The 21,124-nt window shown below is 25.2% G+C and overlaps 1 protein-coding gene across 2 annotated transcripts in view; it reads right to left on the bottom strand.

Annotated features, from left to right (window-relative positions):
* The window catches only part of LOC100207337 (lipase maturation factor 2), a 48,611-nt gene that overhangs the window by 21,563 nt on the left and 5,924 nt on the right, over positions 1-21,124 (bottom strand). For both annotated transcript variants that reach the window (XM_065820299.1, XM_065820300.1), the window contains exons 2-8: positions 10,803-10,850; positions 6,809-7,011; positions 6,110-6,138; positions 5,348-5,425; positions 2,774-2,912; positions 2,622-2,695; positions 2,371-2,449 (exon numbers count right to left, since the gene is read on the bottom strand). In XM_065820299.1, the coding sequence (XP_065676371.1) occupies positions 2,371-2,449; positions 2,622-2,695; positions 2,774-2,912; positions 5,348-5,425; positions 6,110-6,138; positions 6,809-7,011; positions 10,803-10,850 (650 nt within the window). The remainder of the gene's footprint in view (positions 1-2,370; positions 2,450-2,621; positions 2,696-2,773; positions 2,913-5,347; positions 5,426-6,109; positions 6,139-6,808; positions 7,012-10,802; positions 10,851-21,124) is intronic.

The raw sequence follows: 21,124 nt of genomic DNA on the forward strand, positions 1-21,124 counted from the left end.
ACTTTTTTATGAAAAAAGTAATTTAGTACTAAAGTTTTTAAACAAGCTTCTTATTAAAAAAGGAACTTTTGAAATTAAAAAAAAAAGACACAAGAACTTTAATGGGATCATTAAATTGAAATAAGTTTTATTTTACATCTATTTACACATTTTGTTTTACGCAAATTTAAAAAAAAAAGGTTTTGGTTATAAATATAGAAATGGTAAAAAGCTGACGTTGTGGAAAAAATGGTAAAAAGCTGATGCTGTGGAAAAAATGGTAAAAAGCTGATGTTGCGGAAATTGGAACTTCCAGGAAATCAGAGCTAAAGCACATGAATGCATAAATGTTAATGCAATATTTTGCAAAATATATAAAGATTATTTGATCATGATAGCGGAAAAGGTTGATTAACTAATAAATTAACTAAATAATTTACTAAATAAAGGTTGGTTGACTAATAAAATTCAAAGTGGACTAAAATACTCTTTTCTACTGAGGAGAGTATTTTAGTCCATATGCAATAGTTAAACAATATTTAAAGAAAGCAACTGTTAAAAAAGTTTCAGCTCATACATTTTGTTGTGAGAAAAAAATCAACATTTAAAATGTATAATCAATTTGGCAAGTTTGAAAAAAAAAGCAACCACCATGTAGATAGAATGCCTATTTAAGTGATAAATCTGATAAAATCATTTCTAAAACCAAATGTAATAAAAATCAGTTTTTATTCAATTTCATTTAAGAAATTATAAGAAAATAGTTCATTAAAAAAGGAAATCTTTACCTCTATTTAAAAACATTGGCAAAGTAATACCAAGGTAAATGGTACTTTTGAAGTGAGCCCTCTGCATTTGTTTGCTAAGGCCAAAAAAGCTTTTTTATCTTTATATAAGCTGATGTATATAGCTATGAGTGGGTGTTTAGATAAGCACTCCGACATCACACTGAAATAGCCTGCTACCAGGGGCTTCAGTACATACATTGACTATCTTATAGTCTGCTACCACAAGACAGTGCAGTGTAACAACATTTGGAGCTGAAGATGAGGTTTTAACCAAAGAAGGAGAGAAAATAACTTTCTACTCTTGCACAATCATCAGCATCCTCTATAATTCAACAATTTGAAGGCAAGATTGTTAAAGAATTCACAGATGGGAAAGAATTCAACATCACAAACTTGCTGTATTAATCAGGATTTGATTGATAAATGCAATGATTGCAGCAAAAAGGCTGTGACATTTTTAAAAAATATACCTGAACTTGTTCAGGTATATTTTCAAAAAATTTATCAAAAAAGATTTATTTAAACCTGAAGTGAAAATAATAAAGTAATTTTCAACCAAACAAATTACATAACTTATTTTTGCTAGGCGCTGATCAATAAATCCTTCAAAGACACACTTTCCTTGTAGCCAACAAGTTCAAGAGTGGAAGAAAGAGACAGAAGACAACATGACCACTGATAGAACAATGCAGTTCTCTAGCATCTCTATATACGTATGTTGGTTGCTTCAGGCTGAATAAATATTACCAACACCTGCTCTGTTAAAATTAAAGCAGCCCCAAATACCAAAACTCAGCCATCAACATGAAATCTCAGTACAACAAAGCAATTACAATAACTTTTCGATTTAAATCTTTATTACTTTAATTTATTATTTTAAAGTTACTTTTATCACTAAAAAATACTTGTTTCCACTTCAAGACCACGCAATTCTCTCACAATTACGCAATTACCTTAATTTCTGCCAATTTCTGGCAGTCAATCTAACAGCTGCATAAACCAGTTTTTTTTCTTAGTAAAATATTTTTAACTGTATTTGAAGAAAAAAGTTTCTGAACAAAACAACTTTGTCAAACTTAATACTGCAAAGGGCATGGTAAAAAAACATAATTTGGTGTGTATTTAACACATACTGATATTATTGTATATTGAGTTTCATAGTTTTTACTAAAAGTTTTACAGGCATTTTTATGTTTTTTTGTTGTGACAATCATACCAAAAATTCCAATATTAAAAAACAACAAATAAAACAATGCAATCAATAATTTAAGAAAAAAAGTATAAATGATTATTAAAACCGTGTAAATCATGTTAAAAAATGCGCTATAACATTACCAAAGTTCTCAATTATGGTTTTACAATGCAATTTTTACCTCTTCACAACCAGACTGTAAATAAACGTATATAACAAATAACACACATATATATATGTATGTATATATATATATATATATATATATATATAAATATATATATATATATATATATATATATATATATATATATATATATATATATATATATATATATATATATATACACACACACACATATGTAGTTATGTATAAAATGTGTTTTAAAAAACATTGAAAACAAAATTTACCTGAGTGTAAAAAGCAAATAGCCTTAATGATCGTAATGGAGAAAAGAACAAAAACGGAACAGGGATTTCTATGACAAACCTTAAAAGTCAGAAAAACATTGTTTCTAAATTTTTTCTTTTTAAAGTATAAAATGGTGAACTAGTGAACAAATAACAATGATAAAATGGCAAATAGCAATATTTAAACTATAACAAAGATAAAATGGTGATCTAGCAATATTCAAACAATAATAAAAATTAAAAACACTTACGTAACTACAACACTTAATTTTTGAAAAAATTCAGGCAATTGATGAGCATACCATGCCAAAGCAGTAGGAATACACTAGAAATTATTGATAATTTTTTATTTTATTAGGATATGTAAAATGGTTAATACTATATAAATAATATCTTTTAAAACCTGAGATTCATAGTGCCAATTTAAAGCTGTGAGAGACCACCAAGCTGGACACATGCTAGTAAGTTTTACAATACCAGAAGCAAACATCAATCGAAATAAAAGCCATTTTACCAACCAAAAAATCAAATTATGATGAAATCTAATAAAATTAAGCCTCAATATAACAGTATTAGGAGAAAAAATATTTAAACTAAATACTGCATGTCACTAACAATGAAATAATACAGAGATTGTATATACATTGTATATATATATTTATCAATGGAAGAGTGTGAGCTTTATTTTAGATAACTTTTTCAAACCATAGCTTTCTATAATAGAAGGCCTTGACATTGCCTAAAACGCTATAACTGATTAAACTTTTGTTACTGATATAATTTTACATTAGGTAGGGTCTATTGGTCTAATACTATCACTATAGCTTTAGTATTTTCAATTCTCTGCTAGGAGTGGTAATTAGTATACACTACTTGATGTAATGATAAGACACCTCAAAAAGATTTATAAAACTCTACTATACATTTATATTTATTAACTAATTTTTATTGTAAATGAAAGCAAAAGGTTTACAAATTTTAACAAATTCATTTTTAACGTAACTCATATTTTATAAAAAACCCCCGTTTTTTAAGTGTGACAAAATTATAAGACAATTTTACAAAAAACATTTTTATTTGCAAACCGCAGTTGTAGGCAATTAAGAATATTTATTTGATGTAAACACCACAGACAATTATTTAACTGTAAACTTTTGTGAACTGTCAAAAATTTAGTTTAGGTTTTTTTTATTAAGTATAAAATAACAAATTAACTAATAAAGAGTCATGCTGCACTGTTGATTCAAGATAAGAAAAAAATGCTCTCTAACTTATAGAAAATGGGTCACTCCATTAGTCATGTGGCTAGAGCTATTGGACACAGCCGAACTGTGTTTAAAAACTACATTAATAGTCCTCATATATATGGAATAAAAAAAAGTTTTTTTTAAATAAATAATTTAATAAAATGCGAGTTACGTTTAAAATAAATTCTTTAAAATGTTGTTTAGTCTTGTAATCATTTTACTCTCAATTACTATAAAAGTTAGTTTTTAAATATAAATGTATAGTAGAGTTTCATAAATATTTTTTGGGTGTCTTATCATTATATCCCGCAGTGTAATATGTTAATTATCCAGCAAATACAAAATTATTGTTTTCATCAGTAGAAAAATCTCATACCATCAACAAGAATGTCAAGTTGTAACATTAATTCAATATGTTGAATATGTATCTTTTTAAATTACAGATTTAGTATATATAAAGTATGTACCTCATATACCTAAAATATATTTGCTTCCATTAATCAATAACGTTTCTAATTTGGCTCAATTAAGCCATAACACAATAGCAGGTACATGACCTGCTACTGCATTACTGGTATCTTGCGTAAGCTGCTGAAAACTAACCTGATAAAACAAATTTGGCTCAATAACCATTACTCAATAACCATTCTATTAGATATTAATTATATCAATTAAAATATTGCATAAATGTGCTATTAGATTACTGGTATCTTATGTAAGTTGTTTTACTTGCTTACTTGTAGATTTTATAAAACTTGACAGTTCAGCAGTTCATTTTGTTGTAACTGTTAATCGCCAGTGGATTTCTCTATATAATGCATTTCTAAACCAAATTCCAGGTGCTTTGACATTACAAAAAAAATTTTCTTTAATAAATGCACAGCAATACCTTCAATTGTTTTATTTTCAACCTCTGGATGCATTCAAACTGTAGCTACTGTTTCTATGCAAAAAAACAAACAAAATTTTACAGAATGTCTCTCTATTGGTTTTGGATAAACTGATTTAGTTATAAACCTGTTATTCTAGAATGGGATGTTAAGACCTGTTATTATAGAAGGTCATGTTAAGACCTGTTATTCTAGAAGATCATGCTTTAAATACATAAAAAAAGAAGCTGGGATAAATATATTTGTAAACTTTGTAACTACTCTTCAAAATTCAAAACCAAAAACTATTGATACCCATACAAGCTTAACTTTTTATAGAATCTCTCTAGCAACAAGAATAATTTTAACAATAAAAAATAGATATATAAAAATATATATTCGAAAAGGTCTATTTATTTATATTGACAACAAATTTTAAAAACTGTAACTAAATTGCTTAACTGTTAACCTGCTTTAATTTGTTAACAGCTGGTTAATTTTATTGTTCATATTTTTGTTAGGTGTTGATATTTATAGGTTATTACAGTATTTTTTTAATCTGAGTTTTATTTAGGTCAAAATTTCCTAAGTTGCAAGCTGTCACAGAAAAAAATCAGATTCAATATTGGCTGCCTATTCTAAGCAATTACTGTATTAACTAAAGTAATTACAAAAAGTGATTACTTTTTGTTAAAACTAAATTATATAGTTGTGTCACCAGCAAATAAAGCCAATTTAAAGGTAAGATTATCATTATATGCAAATCTATGTTTAAAACACACATGCAAATTTATGTGTAAAAAATATATGCAAATCTATGCCCCAAAAAACCATATACAAATGGTTAGAAAAGTAACATACCCATATTCATTTGCACTGTTCTGTAAATTTTGAGATAAAAATATAGTTAAAAAACCAGTTTCTAACAACAGAATATCCCTAACAATAAAAAAAATATATATATATATATATATAATAAACAACATATTATTATATTATTATATACAAGTAATTAGAGTTACTCTTAGACCTAATTAGTCTTAGATAGGACCTTAACTAGAGCTCCAAAAGTTAATTAATAAAATAACTTCCAATAATAGACTTCCAGGAGTTAGTTAATTAATAAGAGATATTTTCAAGAGTAAATTAAGAAGTGATACTTCTGAAAGTTTACTAACAAGAGATTTAATTAATAGTGATACTTCTGAAAGTTAACTAATAAGTGATACTTCCCAAAGTTTACTAACAAGTGATACTTCTGAAAATTTACCAATAAGTAATACTTCATTTTAATTATTTCATTATTGTATTAAAATAAATGAGCATGAAATAAAGAAAACTGAATATAAAGAAAATATTTTATATATGGATTTTTCAAAAATATTAAACAGTTTAACAATACTTCCAGAAGTTAATTCCTAAGACTTCCAAGAGTTAATTAATAAGTGATACTTCCAAAAATTTATTTAAAAAAACTTAATTTTAATTATTTCACTGATGTATTATTTTTTGTAAAAAATATTATTGTATAATTTCAAAAAATTTTATACTTATTCATTCAAACAGGAAAAACTTTTTTATAAGTCCTATAAAATATAAATTATTTGAAACAAAAATTAATACCATTGAAACCACATAAATGTTTGTCCAACCTGGAATAAAAATCATTAAAATATTTTTTACATATAAAATTTTATATAAAAGTTTTATTTTTTTTTAACTTAAACACAAATTAAATTAGTATTTATTTCTTATAAAAATTTGTGTTTTTAAATTGCTATAAAAACTTGTGTTTTAAATTTTCAAATAAAATTGATATTAAAAAAGATATTAATGCAGAACAAATGAGAATGAACATATTAGTTAAACCATTGCATTATGCAAGAATCTAATAATTGATTCATAATCTTTTTAAAATTTTCAAATAAAGTTTTTTTTTTTCTTTAATGAAAAAATAATCATGCAATAAACTAATCAAAACCAAAAATAAAAAAACTATATGTAGGATGAGGAATGAAGAATGAAAATAATAATATGTAGGATGAAGAATGAAGAATGAAATAATAATATGTAGGATGAAAAATGAAGAATGAAAAAATTATAATTAGGATGAAGAATGAAGAATGAAGATAATATGTAGGATGAAGAATGAAATAATTATATGAAGGACGAGGAATGAAGAATGAAAATAAGAAATAATATCTAGGGAAATAAGGAAGAGAAAAAAAGCTTACTACATATGTAGAAAAATACATCAACCACACATAAAAATAAAGCCTTACTAGGTATATAAAAAAATACATCAACCAAAAAATAGCTTACCTGATATATAGAAAAATACATTAACCACAAAAGAAAAAAGCTTAAACGATTTCTAAATCTTTCAAAAATGATTACTCCTGCTGATAATAATCCACCAATAATGCAATATAATTCGATTGCACATGCAACATTTAGTTTTAGATAAGGAGCTAGCCATAACAGAGTCAATTTTGCTTTAAACTTTTCTAGCAATGTAGCATCACCTAATATTATATATATATATATATATATATATATATATATATATATATATATATATATATATATATATATATATATATATATATATATATATATATATATATATATATATATATATATATATATATATCAATTTTTTACAAAACAAAAATTATTTTATTTTGTTTATATATTATTTTTTAAATTGTCAACTTAAATTGTTAAGATTTTTTATTATTTGCAACATGTTTTAGCTAGAAGGATTTCCTACAAAACTAATTAATCATTTGACACTTTTCTTGTAAATATGTTTGCTACCGATTTAATTTTTTTAATTATGGTTACCATTTTGATTGTTTCTCTCTATTGATCAAAGTCAAAATTTTATTCTCAATTTTTCAATCCTGCCTAAGCAAACACCAATTTTGTGAAAAACAAACAAACTTCTAAAGCTTCTCTAAAACATTGCTTTTTTATTTCTTTTTATAGATCAACAAACACAGTTTACATCACTAAAATATCTCCCCTAAAGCGTTAGTGTAGCACTTCTCACAAAAATTCTTTCCAAGTGGTAAGGCAGTTGGAGACAGACATGGTCATTGTGCGTTAGATTTTCAGGTCTAGCAGCCCATTCACTTTATTAGATAAACCTTGCTTCAAAGATATAGTTGGGCATTTAAATACTAAAATGAATGTGAAGCATTCCACTGCTTTTTCAAAGGAAAGTTTCAAGAAAGTGGTTGAGCTCTACCAGTATTTTCAAGGCATAAGTTGTGATTGCTTATGATAGTATCATTTAATGGTAGTGTCATGTATACTGTAAAAAATAACTAAAAAAACATTGGTAGTTGTCAACAGGAAACCATCACCAATCATGGGTAAACCTCTAGATCAGAGGACTATAACATGACTCTAACAACTCACAATGACCAGTACGAAATGATGTACTCAACTTTAACAACTTTATGTCTACCACATTAAAAAAGATTTTTTATTATAACTTGTAAAAATTATTTGATTCTCATAATAAGATTTAATTTCCCCAAAACCACATTAATGAGCAAAAATAAACCAAAAAAAACAAACAAAAAACTATTTAATAAACATTTACACAAAATCACATGATTTAATAAACATGTAAGACACAAACAACACGTCTTGCTGTTTTGTAATAAAATTTGTTATGATAATTACAAAATTGTTATTAATGTCGTTTAGAAAAAGCAACATTTGCAAACAACTTTTAAAACAGCATTAAAACAGATTATAAATGTATTTTAAGTCTATCAGAATACTTAATTAGAATTCACATGGATGTAATATGGAATAATTTGGATTTAAATGGATTATTGGATTAAAATCTAAAACTAGATTAATTTGGATTAAAATTGGATAAAAATGTAAAACGCACATTTTGATTGGATTAAAATGAAACGCTTAGCATTTGATATTTTAAAATAAAAACATTAACTTGTTTAAAATACTCCTAATATGATGATCACATGATATTTTATTAAAATATTCAGTCAATATTTAAATGGCAATTTAACTGAATAAAATATATATATATATTTTATTATTTAAATTATATATAATTTATTATTAATATAAATAAATTATATTAATAATTATATAAATTACAGTATAACATTACAGAACAATAGAAACATCAACCTGTTTTAGAAAACATAAATATTAGAATAAATGTAATTTAATTTATACTAACGCTATCTATCGTAAAAATACTTTTACAATAAAATATTAAAACATTTTAAATTTTTATTTTAAAATACTATCTATATTGTGTCATGAAATAGTTTTTATATTATTTAACTGTCATAAATATTGCTATTTCTTGGAAAACCCAAGCATTTCAAAATATTTATTGTATGTTTTGGGTTTTTCCATTTAGTTTTGGAAAGTATTCTTATTTTATTTTGTACTAATTTCTACAAAGCAAATTTTCAAAGTTTTGCTTTGTACGTTGTTACAAAACAGAAAAAATCTTGTTTTCTTTCAGTTTTATCAAAACAGTAGTAATAGTTAAATTTGCAACTTTTCCCTCCTTTTTTGATATTCATTATCCCTATTTATTTGTAAATCATTCTTAATACAATTTCTTTTTATTGCTGTAGCTCATAACATTATTAACTGAATTTTTGCTTTGTAAGCAAATGAATCAAAATCTCTATCTGATACTTCATCAATTGAAAATTTTTTGTTATTGACTCCACAATGATTCTGTATAATGTGATCCAATAACAATTATGTGATCAATAATAAAATGTGCTCTAATCTGTCACATAATACGATCTGGTGAATAAGATTTAGTATGACATCTTACTAAGTCAGATGCCATATCAAATTTTTTTTATACTTTATTAAGATAAAATATTTTTAATAAAAAAAAATTAACACTTAAAACTGTCAAAAGTACTGTTATATAAATATATACAATATATATGTATATATATGTATGTATATATGTATGTATGTATGTATGTATGTATGTATGTATGTATGTATGTATGTATGTATGTATGTATGTATGTATGTATGTATGTATGTATGAATGTATATATGTATGTATGTATGTATGCATGTATGTATGTAAATATATATATTAGGGTGTCCTAAAAAACAACATTTTTGAAAAATATATGCAGAGACCCCCTTAATGTGTTCTATCTAATACAAAAACACTAGATTTAAAATTTTTTTGAATAAAAAATATTTTAAGGGGTCCCTCAAGACCCTCGAATATTTAATGGGTCCCTAATATTTTCAAAAAAAGTTTTTTAAAAGTATGTCAACCTGGTACTCAAATGAAGCAAAACTATATAAAAATTTCAAAAATAATATTTAATTTGGAAAAATTTTAACATATTTATTAAAATTGTCATAAAAATACATAAAAAATGCATTATTTTGTTTTTTGTTAAAAAATGTAATTTTTCATGTAATAAAACCAAAAATAACAATTCTATATTTGAAATCTATATTCTTTTTGAAATTTTTATACAACTTCGCTTAATTTGAGTACCAGGTTGACATATTTAAAAAAAAAATTTTTTTGAGAATATTAGGGACCCATTAAATATTCGAGGGTCTTGAGGGACCCCTTAAAATATTTTTTATTCAAAAAAATTTTAAATCTAGTGTTTTTGTATTAGATAGAACACATTAAGGGGGTCTCTGCATATGTTTTTCAAAAATGTTGTTTTTTGGGACACCCTAATATATATATATATATATATATATATATATATATATATATATATATATATATATATATATATATATATATATATATATATATATATATATATATATATAGTGTGTGTATGTATGTATGTATGTATGTTTGTATGTATGTATGTATGTATGTATGTATGTATGTATGTATGTATGTATGTATGTATGTATGTATGTATGTATGTATGTAAATATGTATGTATATATATACATATATATATATATTATATATATATATGTATGCATGTATGTATGTATGTATGTATGTGTGTATGTATGTATATATGTATATGTGTATATATATATATATATATATATATATATATATATATATATATATATATATATATATATATATATATATATATATATATCTATATATATATATATATGTAAAATAAAAAATTTGAGGTAAAACTTTATAATCATAAACATAAGAAAATTTGAAAAACTATAAACAATTATTCAATTAATTACTCCATTTCAACCACAAATGAAAAATTTAATAAATAAAAAAATACAATAACAATATAAGATGAAACTTTTCTATTAAACTAACTTTTTAATTGGAGATGAGCAGGTAGAAGACCATCTGGACCATACAGGCCTAAAATATTCATGAAATCTTAGTAGGTGTAAGGTTAGTGTAATTTACTAAGAAATAGCTACTTTTATTTTTATTGCGTTTTTAACAAATTTGCAACTTTTTATGAAGTTTGTAGAATATTATAAAAATTATATATTATAGCTTATAATAACAATCAAGTAGAAATATTACTCTTTTTTTATTTAGAACTAATTATTGAACATTATGCAAACTAATATTATGCAAAAATATTATGTAAAATTAATATTATGCAAAATATTATGCAAATTATAAAAGTGTATGCATTATCTGGTTAGTCTTAAAGATAGAATATGGAATCAATTTAAATTGATAAATTTAATTATGTGAAAATTTATGTGACAGTGAGAAATTTTAGGAAAACCAAAAAATAAAGAAAAGCAGAAGAGTTGCATAATAGCAAACACTGCATTAATTTAAAGGTTTTAAGTCAAATGTTATGGTAATGCAAATTTATTTGGTAGGCTAATAACTGTTGCCTTGTCAACCTGACGAAAAAACAACTAAAAACGAAATAAAACCGTATCTTCTTTGTAGACTGCAGATTTTTTACCAAAACACATATTGATTTTTATAATGGTGAATACACAGAATGTATGCAACAATAAACATAATATATGAATATTTTTTGTATACACATTGGGGTATACAATGATAAATGTAACAGATATATTCATGAATAATTTTAATAAGTAAAATAAAGAACAGAGAATATTTTTACTGTTGAATATTTAAACCCTCATACTTGAATATGTGACATTTTAATCAATTTTTCTGTTTTATTTATTAAGTTTTGACATTACATACCACATGGTTGTTTATGCTTTTGACTACAGGTTTAGAGGTTTGTTTACTTAGAACACCAATAGATGACACCCATAGAACATCAATAGAAGACATCCATAGAACACCAATAGATTTCTGTTTTCTAACAAAACTAGAAGTGCTTCTGTATTGTGAATTTTTTATTCCGAGTGAATTAGGTAATTATTTTTGAGATACTTTACTAAGTTGCACATTTCAGTCATAAACTGGTGTTTCTAAAATTCATTAATAGCATTATTCCAAAATAACTTTAGTGACTTATTTTTGGAGAAAATGACAATTAATGATTAAAAATAAATTAAAAACATTTTTGTAAACTTAAATGCTCTTGAATTGCTGTTTTCAAGATGCTTTTAACATCATCTTCAACATAAAGTTCTTAAATGGCCCGAAGACTACACTTTTGTTCCATCAGGTGAACTTTCTGCAACACCCTTAATAATAAAAAAGCTCTGAAAGCATTTAAAATGAATCTTTATTCTAATCTAATTTAACATACTTAAATTTAAAACTTAAATTTAAACAAGATTTTTTTGATAAACTCTAATAAACTAACTAATTGACAGACCTAGCAGTTAAATTGAGATTTTAGTTCTTTTAATTTTGTTTAAATCAATTAATTTTGTGAAGTTGAAGACAGCAACTACAATTTTCTTTTTAAATCTTTTGTTTTACTATTGTAGATTCTTTGAATTTATTCAAGAAAATAATAATATAAATCTGAGGGAAGCAAACGAAACTATAATCTTAACGACAAAACTACTTTACCTTTTTAAGTTTTAGTACATGACGCCATTGATTTTCTTTGTTTGTGTAAAAGAACAATTATGTAAACAAACAAAAAATTCAATGACATCATGTACTAAAACTCTTAGGAATAAAACGCGCTTGAATAAATTATCAAGTCTGTAGATTGCGGAGTATATTATGCTGACTTTTTGACCTACAACAAAATGGAGAAGACAAGCTTCGACTAAAATAAAAAAATTAGTTTTTCTTAGTATGCATTTATTCATTTGTTTTAATCCAAAAAATTTAGCCCGAACATTTTTTTTATCTTTCTCTTTAATATGAACACAATATGTCTCGGAGGTTTGAGATCCCTTTAAGTTGGGAGTAACAGGTAACAAAGATTATTGTAAAAGAGCAAGAAAATGGCTGAAAAAAGACTAAATTGTATAAGTTAGAAAACCTGAAAAAAAAGAGAGAATTCCTGAATGACAAGTTATGCATTAATGAACTTTAGTTGATGAAACAATAGATGATAGGTTGTTTGAGAAGCAACCATGATTTTATTTGTGGAAAAGAAAAAGATACAACTTTAGAATGATGGGATAAAGATATAGATTTAAAGGTTCAAGTTTGGTAGCTAGGATCCAACTGTATTGAAAATACATTTTTTGGAACTTGTTTAGAATAGAAATAAAGTCATTAGAAAAATCAGCAAAAAACAAGAACCCAATATGACAACAGAATTTAATTCAAAGAATTACAAGAGGTAAATAATGAAGTTAGGAGTAAGGAGATTGCAATAAAAAGTCATATTTTGCAAACTGATATAATGGTATGTGTAAGTCTGTTTTGTATATATAGTAATGCATAGTCAAATTATAAACTATTGTGAGGAATGAATAAAAACCATAACAATATGGGAAGTATATATAGTATATCAAAGAGCCCAAGATGGATTAAACACCTATGCATGGAAAATCTTTGACCTCACTAACCAATCAAGCATTATATCAGAAGAGAGTCTGTCCAACTAATGGGACTAGTGTAAAATAACTTAAACCAATGTTGTCATACATCAAACACCTAAGCATAGTTTATTACTTGCTCTATTACTCAAAGGAAAATCTGTCAAACCCACACCCAGAACTAATATTACATCTCATGGTGACTCAGATAGTGTACTGTGTATCTGATAGTAAATGTGCATAAGCGACACATGATGGTTTACATATACTTATATACTTCTTAGTTAGCTATCTTAATTTTATTATTTTTTATTCAAAAAGAATAAAATTAAACATAACTATGAAATGAAATCACCTAACTTTGAATAAAATTAAGTAAATAATAAAAATTCTTAGATTACATATGTTTATGGTTTGCATATGGTTTTCATGAGATTTGTGCAAGAAACCCAAGACTTAGCGCAAGAGATACAAGATACAAGAAGACTTAGTGCAAGAGATACAAATATATAGAAATATCAACAACACTGCAATAATTACAAATTTTTATAAAATATTTGCTTAAAATTTTTTATTTTTAATATTTTTCTCTGCTAATTCCAAAGATGTAAAAACTTTTTTGTTTTATTGGCGGTTTCAAATTTATAAAGTTTTCAGTAGTGTTGTTATCGACTTCAACTAAATCGACTTAAAGTCAACTAGTCGAAAGTCGAAACTAGTTAATTTAGAAAAATTGAATAGTCGATTTTAATCGACTATGGACTTCCTACTAATCAACTAAAAGTTGATTTAGTTGAGTAAAAATCTTAAAATCCTTATATCTTTTCATCCAATTTAAGTTTTCAATCTTTAATTTTTGTTTGTTCATTTAATAACAATATCATGTACTAAAAAACTAGGTAATAGTTATATATTATATAACTATTACTTAGTTTTTTGTTTACTCTCTAAAAGTTTTATCTAATTCAGAGCATGTTAGCATTACTTATACCTAATTAAACTTTCGATTATGTACTTCATTAATTTTTTTTCTTTTGTTTACTCGATGCTTATGATTTTCATAAATATTTTCATACAAGGCTGCTCCAAGCTGGCTCGGGGCCCTGGAGCAAATCTAAATTGTGAAGCTCCAAAATCTATATGTTATCTATACAATCAATGTATTATGATTGTAATGACTTTTTGATATATAGCAAGTATTTAAAACGATCTAAATCATTGGGGTCTGGGAATAGATTTTCCAGTTGTTGAAGCAGTCCTTCTCTCATATTGTTTTGCTCCATTATGATTTAAATGATATTTTATTAAAAAATAGAGAGCATACTTCAAATAAATCAACGTTAGTCGACTAAGTCGATTTCAAAAATGTATTAGTCAACTTTTAATGACATATTTTCCTGTGTACAATATACATATTATTATCTGTCTTGTAGCCCACCACTAAAGTGGTGGGCTACAAGAAGAAGGCAATGCCTTTCGCTGTTACCAGAGTATATAAAGAGCCAAAGAACCACCACTATGACTGTTACTTTTGTATGATTGATATTATGAAGTAGAAAATCTAAAAGGAGATAAGTTCTTCAATATCCAGACATTATATACAGCACCTGTCCCATATGATGAGAGCCAGGGTTCAACAAATCAACAAACACACAAACGTTTAGCATAAAATTGACAGAAAAACAAACTTCAAGTTTGCAGATTTTTTTTACTCAAACATCCACATTTGCTTAAAAATTTTAAAAAAGAACGTGGCATTTAACTATTTTTATTTTTGAGTTTTTTATTGAATACTTATTTTAAATTAAATAGTATTATTTTATGTTTTAAAGGCACAGAAAGAAACCAGCTAAAACATTCTGTTAGCAGTCTTCATGAAAAGGTGTAACTATTTTTTAAAATTTAATATTTATCACTTGGTTTAGATGCAGTCTTCTCCATTTTAACCAGGATATTTATTTTGTGGCAAGTACAAGTACAATTTCGTTTAATTCAGACAAATGCTTTTTTTTCTTTTATCAAATTTTTAACTACTTAAATCAAATTAATTTATCTTAAAAATAAATATATAATTTATTTTTAAAACAAATATTATAAATATATCTATTTTAAAAATAAATATATTTATTATAAATCTATTAACTATTTTGTTTACAGTTTAATTAGAGCATTAGTTTTGTCTTTTTGTCTTTTTTAATTTAATTTTCATATTATGAAGTAAGATAAAACATTTGTTTTTGCAGTTATTTATTTATCAATTTTTATCAATTATTTTATTTAGATACAAAACATTTGTTTTGTCATTTTTATTTTAATTGTAGAAAAATTATAGAAAAATATGCCAAAATGTCTATAATCTTGTCTAAAACTCTCTAAATGTCTTACATTCAATTTAAACATGAAGTATTCACTATGCATTTATTTTTTAATAAAGTTTTGAATGCTACTGTTATTTATGTTTATGTTTAATTTTTTTTTTTTATTTTTTTACAAAGGAAGATGCAATAAATATTTCGCCTCAACAGTCAGCGAGTACTCATGTTTCTTTTGCTTGCGGGACAAAAAAGCTTATGGTGATCATTAAAAAAAAATTCATCTTCACAACCGGAACTACAGCCAGATTCTCAAACATTCCAAAAGTCTTATACCTAAGTCTTATTTTATTTACAAACAGATTCCAAGTCTTATACCTAAGTCTTATTTTATTTTCTCATTACTCATATCAAACATTGATAAAACAGTTTGTAAAACCTATTTAGAGGAGCTTTACTAAAAATTGGTCTCATGTTTCCAAAGCATGAGCTAATGATTAAAGACAGTATATTCTTTTGACTCCAAATAAAAGTAAGGTTGAAGTCAGAGAAATTAGAAAGAACAATGAAAAAAATTGAAAAAGAAGCTGGAGAGACAAAAGACATCAGTAGAGAGACAAAAGACATCCATGTAAAGACCATAATAAAAAAAATTACTGAAGGAACTTCAGTTAGCTTTACAGTAAGTGTAAAGCTAACTGAAGTTGTGTGATGATAAAGTAAGTCTGAAGAAGTGTGAGATAAAATTCTTAGAGGTCATAGTTCAAACCACACAAAGGAGAAACTGAGCACAAGCTAGGGTTAAAGACAAGGAGTAATTAGTAAAGTGATTAGTGTTATTAGTGAACTTTGAATTAGAGATTGAAAAAAAAGTTTTCAGCTTTTGTGTAACCAGAATCAGTAACTCTGAAAATTAAACTTTAAAATTTACTAAATTAAATATTGCAACAATAAATATTTTGTTCCCTCTTTTGCAGCTTCTTTAATACTGAAAATACAACTCTCATCAAATCTTTTGAACCATTAATTGTATGAGATTCTAGAGATTTTAATTTTTATCTTGCTGTTCACATGGATGTCTGATATCCTTCCCCATACTCTGATGAGATTTCAAGCAGAGTAATTCATCAAGTCTTCAGAAATCTTTTATTCATATAAAGTTTCATTTATAAATTCTGATAACGGGTGATGCAGAAGTTATCAGACAAAATAAAAACGTCAATAACTTATTTATAAATAAAAAAACAAACTACTTTTATTTTTTTTTTAAATAAAGCATTTATCTTTTAATAAAAATATATTATTTTTTATATGAAAAAACACCACCATCTGCAATTGATCTCAATTTTGCTATGACGCCTTTCATATGCGACTTTAAAAAGTTTAAATCAATTTCTTGTAGTTTTAGTTTAATGCGATCAATCAAAACTTGCTCTGTTGAAGCTTGCCAATTTCCCTCATAAACCTTCAATTGGTCGTGCTTGAGGCACATTTGGGAGATTGGATTCTTTATCAACGTAATAGACATATTGGTCCATCCAATTTAGAGAATCTTTAGAATAATGAGAACTTGCTAAATCTGACCAAAATAAATAGTTAAAGACTCCATGATACTTGTGAATAAATGGAAGAAGTCGTTTTTCTAAACATTCATTAATATAGATTGATGAATTGATCGCTACAGCCTTGGAAGTGCGAAACAATGGCTAGGAAATACCACGGTCAGATATGGCTATCCACATTAATAATTTTTTTGGTAATTTCTCTTTTCCTATAAAATGAACACTCTCTGGGCATGTCTTTTTGTTGTTTGTGTAGTATCCAGATTTTCCAGCAACATTTCCAGGCATGTTGTCCCCTGCAAAACAAAAGTATTTTTCGTCATCGATGACTAGAAGCGATTTTGTGTTATAGAGTTGGTTAACTAGTTTCCTGCTTCTTTTCTTTGCCTTTATTTGTTGTTCTATAGTGTATTTTGGAGTCTTTTCACGTTTTCTATATTTAATATTCATTTTTTTTAACTGACGACCAATTGTCGATTGATTTACACCGAATTGAATACCTATTTTTCTCAGACTGACCCCTTTTCAATTGTTGACAAGTCTCTTTAGTTCGGCTTTCTTTTCTCTAGTCCAGGATGTCAGACGACCAGGGTGCTTTCTATCAGAAAACGATTGAACAGTTTTAAGTCTTTTTATGTTATCATATATTGTACTTCGAGCAAATCCTTCCTTTTCAAAATGATTTACGATTTTTTTTTTTTATATTAGGTTTATTTACAAAAAACATTTTTAGTCGCTTTCGAAAAGATTCTCGTTCAGCTGCATTTAACCTCATTTAAAATAATTGTGTTTCAAATAATAAAGTTTATATTTTATAGAACGTTTATGCCTATGCATAAAACCACAAAAACTAATTATTATGCTCAAATAATGAAATTAGGATTTGTCCGATAACTTCCGCATCACCCGTTAAGTTTAGTTTTTATGGCTTTTTTTTTATCTTGTCAGAGCCTGTAAACCTGTCAATCACACAATGATTTATCTACAACACCTATTCTTCCTAGTTTTTATCAAAACAAATGTTTCATTTCTATGGCTCTGATTTATCTACTAACATTTTTTTTAAACTTGAAAAAACATTAAAACCTTTTTAACAATATTAAAAAGTATTTATTATAAATATATAAACTGCATTTTGTACTGACAGCACATACATATGAATACATATCAATAAATATAAATTGACCACCAATTGTAGTTATGAACATTATAAACACATTATAAAAGACGTTTATTATAAAACATTATAAAGGGCTTGATTAGAAAATCTGAAAAATCATGCAAGAAGATACGGTTTTTATTTTGTTTTTCTTGTCAGGTTGAATCTATTAGCTTACCAAATACTTTTGCATTACCATGACATTTATGACCTCTGAATTGATGTGCTGCAAGATAAAGATAGAAAAAATTACTAAAGTAGCTTATAAAGATTGCATATATCAGTCAAAATCAGTTGAATTTGATTACTGTAATATTTTTTTTGGTATTTTTAATGAGATCTTAGTAAAAATAAATATAACTTTTGTAATTCTTTTATTATCATTGTTTTTATTTTTCAGAAATTTATTGTAAAATAGCTTTTGACTTAATTTTTATAATCTCTTGTGGACAGGTTTTGGTAAAATTAGTTCAAAATCAGGTCAAAAATCAATCAATCACTTCAAAATCAGTTGAATATGGCTCAATTCATAATAAAGCCAAGCAAGAAAAAAACTCCATTTTAAGAGTTTTAATTAACCCTTTTAGACCGAGTGGTTCCACTTGGAACCATTAGCATTTTTTCAGCTCTATCAGTGTGTATTTATAATTTGAGTTAAAAGTTTCAACTGTTATTTACTTAATTGGTTTACATTTCTTTATAGAAATTTATTTCTAAATTTTATATTCTAACAAGTATATTTCTACAATTTGTGCAAATTATGACATATTTTAACCACTACAAAATATATGAGGCCTGAAGGATTAAACTAATACAAAAAAACTTATTAAACAAAACTCAGTATTTCTAGTTTACAAAAGTCATAAAAACAATATTCCTAAAATTTTATTATCAATAATGTTATTAAAAGAATAAATCAACCATAAAAAAAGAATTTTATGTATTTCCTTAGAAAATCCTGGACTATCATATATCATCATAATATTTTAAAAGTTTTAAAATAGTTCTAGAAATAAATTTTAAATTTCAAATAAATTTTAGACAAGCTTTGAGCAAATTGTAAGAATAAGTAGACCTGAGTCTACATTCTGAGTCAACGTTGCTGATAGCACAGAAATAAACTTGATAATGCTCCTAATAGCACAGAAATATTTTGATAATGTTCTTGATAGCACAGAAATACTTTGATAATATTCTTGATAGCACAGAAATACTTTGATAGTATTCTTGATAGCACAGAAATACTAATGAGAGGCATTAAGTTTGTCTCAAGTTTGACTTTCTCAAGGAAAAAAAAGTAATTTAAACTATGTCAATATATAAATATATATATATATATATATATATATATATATATATATATATATATATATATATATATATATATATATATATATATATATGTTAACTTAAAACCTTTAAAGTTGAGTCAACCTTTTAAATTAAAGCAATGGGCTCTGGAACACCATTTCTGATTTTCCTGAATATTACATTATAAATTATCTGCATTATGCAAAGTAAAACTTGCGATTTCAGATTTTCAAGTACAACAGCTTAGAAACTAATATTTTCAACAGTTTAGAAATTAAAGGCTGACACCATTTGGTAACACCTCTCAATTTCTTGAATGGTAAAATTAGACAACTTTATAGCTTTTTTATTTTTTTAATTCTAAATTCAGCCATATTGATAAAATTTACAAAACTTATCATAAACATACTTAAATTGGTTGGACGTCACTCATATAGTTATAAACTAGTTGAGATTTAATAGTTAATAATATTTAATAATTAGTTACTAGGGTAAAGGTACTAGTTACTAGGGTTTTTTTTAATAGTTAATAGGGCGAGATTTAAAAAATATAAAAAGCAGTAAAACAAAGAGTAAAAAAAAAGAAAATAAGAAAACTATTTAAACAAGAAAAAAAAAAAACGGGAAAAAATAAATAAATAAAAAAATAACTAAAAAAAAAAATTTAACAAATAATAACAATAATAGTAACATTAATAACATAAATAGTAAAAACAATAACAATGACAATGATAATAGTAGAAATAATAATAAAAATAACCAATAATAGTATCATTATAATATAAAATTGCAACTGGATGGAACAAGAATAATAAGAAACACAAATAATAATGTAAACACATTGATGTTTTATAGAAAACTTACCATATTTAATTGCATTGAAAAAAAAGAACAGTTTACCATTTATTTTGTGTTTCTGGTGCAACGTTTATGTACTTCATTTTCTGGTACAATGTTTATGTATTTCATTTCTGGTGCAATGTATATGTATTTTTTTGTGTTTCTGGTGCAATGTTTATGTATTTCATTTGTTTTTTTGTGCTTCCGGTGCAATGTTTATGTATTTCATTTATTTTTTGTGTTTCTGGTGCAATGTTTATGCATTAATGTTTTTGCATTTATTTTGAAATACAAAAAGTCAATCATAAAAATTTACAAGTTTTTAGTAAGGAAAATTTTGTTTGGTTATCAGATCTTGTTGATGAAATTATCATTATTCTAATGCATGTTATAAACTAATCGTGTGATTCAGTAAAATTTTGTTGATGAAAATCTGCTTTTAGTGACACCAAACAATACAATCTTCAAGATGAGAAGAAAACAAAGACTAATATATTAATGTTTTCAAAACGTTTTTTCTTTTTTTTTCTTTCCTCTTTCTTGCAGAAAA

This window comes from Hydra vulgaris, chromosome 15 (genome assembly GCF_038396675.1).
Source record: "Hydra vulgaris chromosome 15, alternate assembly HydraT2T_AEP".
Classification (NCBI taxonomy): Eukaryota; Metazoa; Cnidaria; class Hydrozoa; order Anthoathecata; family Hydridae; genus Hydra; species Hydra vulgaris.